This window comes from Montipora foliosa, chromosome 9 (genome assembly GCF_036669935.1).
Source record: "Montipora foliosa isolate CH-2021 chromosome 9, ASM3666993v2, whole genome shotgun sequence".
Taxonomy (NCBI): domain Eukaryota; kingdom Metazoa; phylum Cnidaria; class Anthozoa; order Scleractinia; family Acroporidae; genus Montipora; species Montipora foliosa.
In genome coordinates, this window is record NC_090877.1 from 48,949,642 (window position 1) to 48,952,141 (window position 2,500).

General features: G+C 37.2%; 1 protein-coding gene across 1 annotated transcript in view; it reads left to right on the forward strand.

Annotated features, from left to right (window-relative positions):
- The window catches only part of LOC137971994 (probable cysteine desulfurase), a 27,394-nt gene extending 26,415 nt beyond the window's left edge, over positions 1 to 979 (forward strand). Inside the window, exon 19 of the mRNA XM_068818783.1 lies at positions 1 to 979. This exon is cut by the window's left edge and continues 381 nt beyond it. Within this exon, the coding sequence (XP_068674884.1) occupies positions 1 to 36 (36 nt within the window). The 3' untranslated portion in view covers positions 37 to 979.
- Positions 980 to 2,500: the final 1,521 nt, after the last annotated feature.

Below are 2,500 nucleotides of genomic sequence, written 5' to 3' on the forward strand. Positions count from 1 at the left end.
CTGAAAAATTTATTTCGAAAAGTTGGAAAACGCTAATTGCTGAGTCTGTATTGGTCAGTTTCTCAAACGTTACGACCGCGATGACTAAGGAACATCGACGCAGTCCACCAGTCTTTTTGGGACAGTCTTTGGACGTATCCAACTCCTGGTAACGTTTTGCTTCCAGGAATAGCTATGTTGTTACCAGAATCGATATATACTTGCATGCATGATGCTGTGTCAAGAATTACCCACTATCTTCGCAAGAAAATTTAAGGGTCACTATCACTTAAGTGATAACAATGTTATTTTGTTCGTTTTTCTGAAGCAATTTCCTGCTACTTTCATTTCCTAGACTCACATCCATTCATTGCTTTCAGTCGATTATTTATTCTATTATATTTACAAATTTATTCCCCAAGTTTCAAATGTATTTAACACGTCAGAATAGTAATTTGGGACACTAAAAACGAAGTCTATATGGGAATACGAAATCTCTGTGATGGCGGTTTTTGACCTAAGACACCAAATTGAGTTCATTCTGCTTTACCTCCCTAAACAAATGTTGCACTGAATCCAAATGGTGTTTCAATGACAATAACGAGAAAGGCAAGATCTAAAGGGTTCTGGTAGTCGCAGTCAAACTGACGCCCTCGAGAACCTCCCCATTTTCTATAGTTTCTATATCATTACCAATAATTGCGAAGTACTGCGTCTCTTGCAAAGAGAAAGATATTTTATTTAATTAATGGCTCACTTTTGAGGTAAAGTTCAGAAAATTAAGAAAATTGTAGAGAATTTATACTCATTTTATGTAAATACGATGTTTGTATATGTATTTATTTCCCTGTTTATGTGTTTATTTTGTCACTGCATGATAAGAGAATTTTGAGTAACTGATTTAATAAAAAAATTGAAGTGCTTTAAGACTGTTCAATGGAATGATCTATACTGACTGGAACTGCAAAAAAAAATTAGAATAAAATTTTAATTCTATTTTCGAAGGAGGAGTGATTTGAACAAGCATTTATTTATAAAATTGCGATCAAATATTTCTTAAAGACATTGTAGTACAAAATGTTTGCTAAAAAACGATGGTGTTTCCACGTTAGCTCAACGTCATTGTGAAGTCAAAAAAGGTCTGTAAGTTACAGCATATTTAATATATGGAGGTGGTTACGAAACTCAACAAGTTTCTTTGCTTTATGTTTTTGTTCGCTGTTTTGGCCTTTGATCATGCGCAAACCACGCCCTTTTTTCTAAAAGACAGCCAATCAAGAGTTTTGATTAATTTATTTAGGAGGCAGTGTAGCCCAGTCGTTAGGGCGCTTGCTTTGAGATCCGGAGATCCCGGGTTCAAGACCCGCTCTTACCACTCGTTGAATTTGATCCTGGTAGTCCATGGTGCAACTTCCCAGCCGCACTTGTAAATAGCCAACTGGTTTGCCTCCAGCTAGTTGGGATTATTAACAGTTGTTGTGGTTCTGCTCTGTCGTTTCGTTGTGTTTAATTGGTTTTGAAAAGCCCCTATGGGGTGCGGTCAATTAAGTATGTATTGTATTGTATTGTATTGTATTCAAAACACATTTGTGAACTGAGAACAAAGATTGTGCATGGTCACGGTCAAGTTAACATGAAGTGCGATGTCAACTATTCTCGCTTTTGCAGTCGCCAGAGTTTCATAACCAGTTTATCCGTAAATGATGAACAACGGTTACAGTCTATAAATACTAATAAGCACAACAGATGATTAGAGCAGTTGTCAATTGAGTGTCGTAAAACCAAAACCAAAGTAATTACTTTGGCCAATCAAAAAGGTCGGAGACAATCCAGTAAACCAATCAAAACTCGAAGTAATTACAAGTAGCCGACACAAAGCGCGGGAAAACTTGCACGCACGAGCCACGATTGGTTTTGGTTTCACCTCTGATTAGTTGAAAAAATGGCGCGAGAACTTTGAACCAATCACTGAGTAAAGTAATCATAAACAAAAGGAATTCACTAATTACTTTCGACACTCAATTGAAAACCACTCTAAAGCAGTTTTCAATTGAGTGTCGAAAGTAATCAGTGAATTGCTTTGGTTTTGCATTACTTCACTCAGTGATTGGTTCAAAGTTCTCGAGCCACTTTTTCAACCAATCAGGTGTGAAACCAAAACCAATCGCGGCTCTCGCGTGCAAGTTTTCCCGCGCCTTGTGTCGCCTACGTGTAACTACTTCGCGATTTCATTGGTTTACTGGATTGTAGACACTCTTGTACTTTAGGTAACCGTTACTTCTGAAGATGTATGTTGGAGCATACGAAACGTCAAGTTCATAAAACCTTTTACAACATGGGTTAACTCGTTATGTTTATAACCGCAGTTTGTTTGTTAGTTTTACTGGATTGTCTCCGCCCTTTTTGACTGGCCAAAATAATTACTTTGCGGTTTTGGTTTTACGATCCTCGATTGAAACTCGCTCTAACAAAAGTGTAACATAAGAAAAAGTAAGCAAGAAAATTGGCACTTATGGAGTCC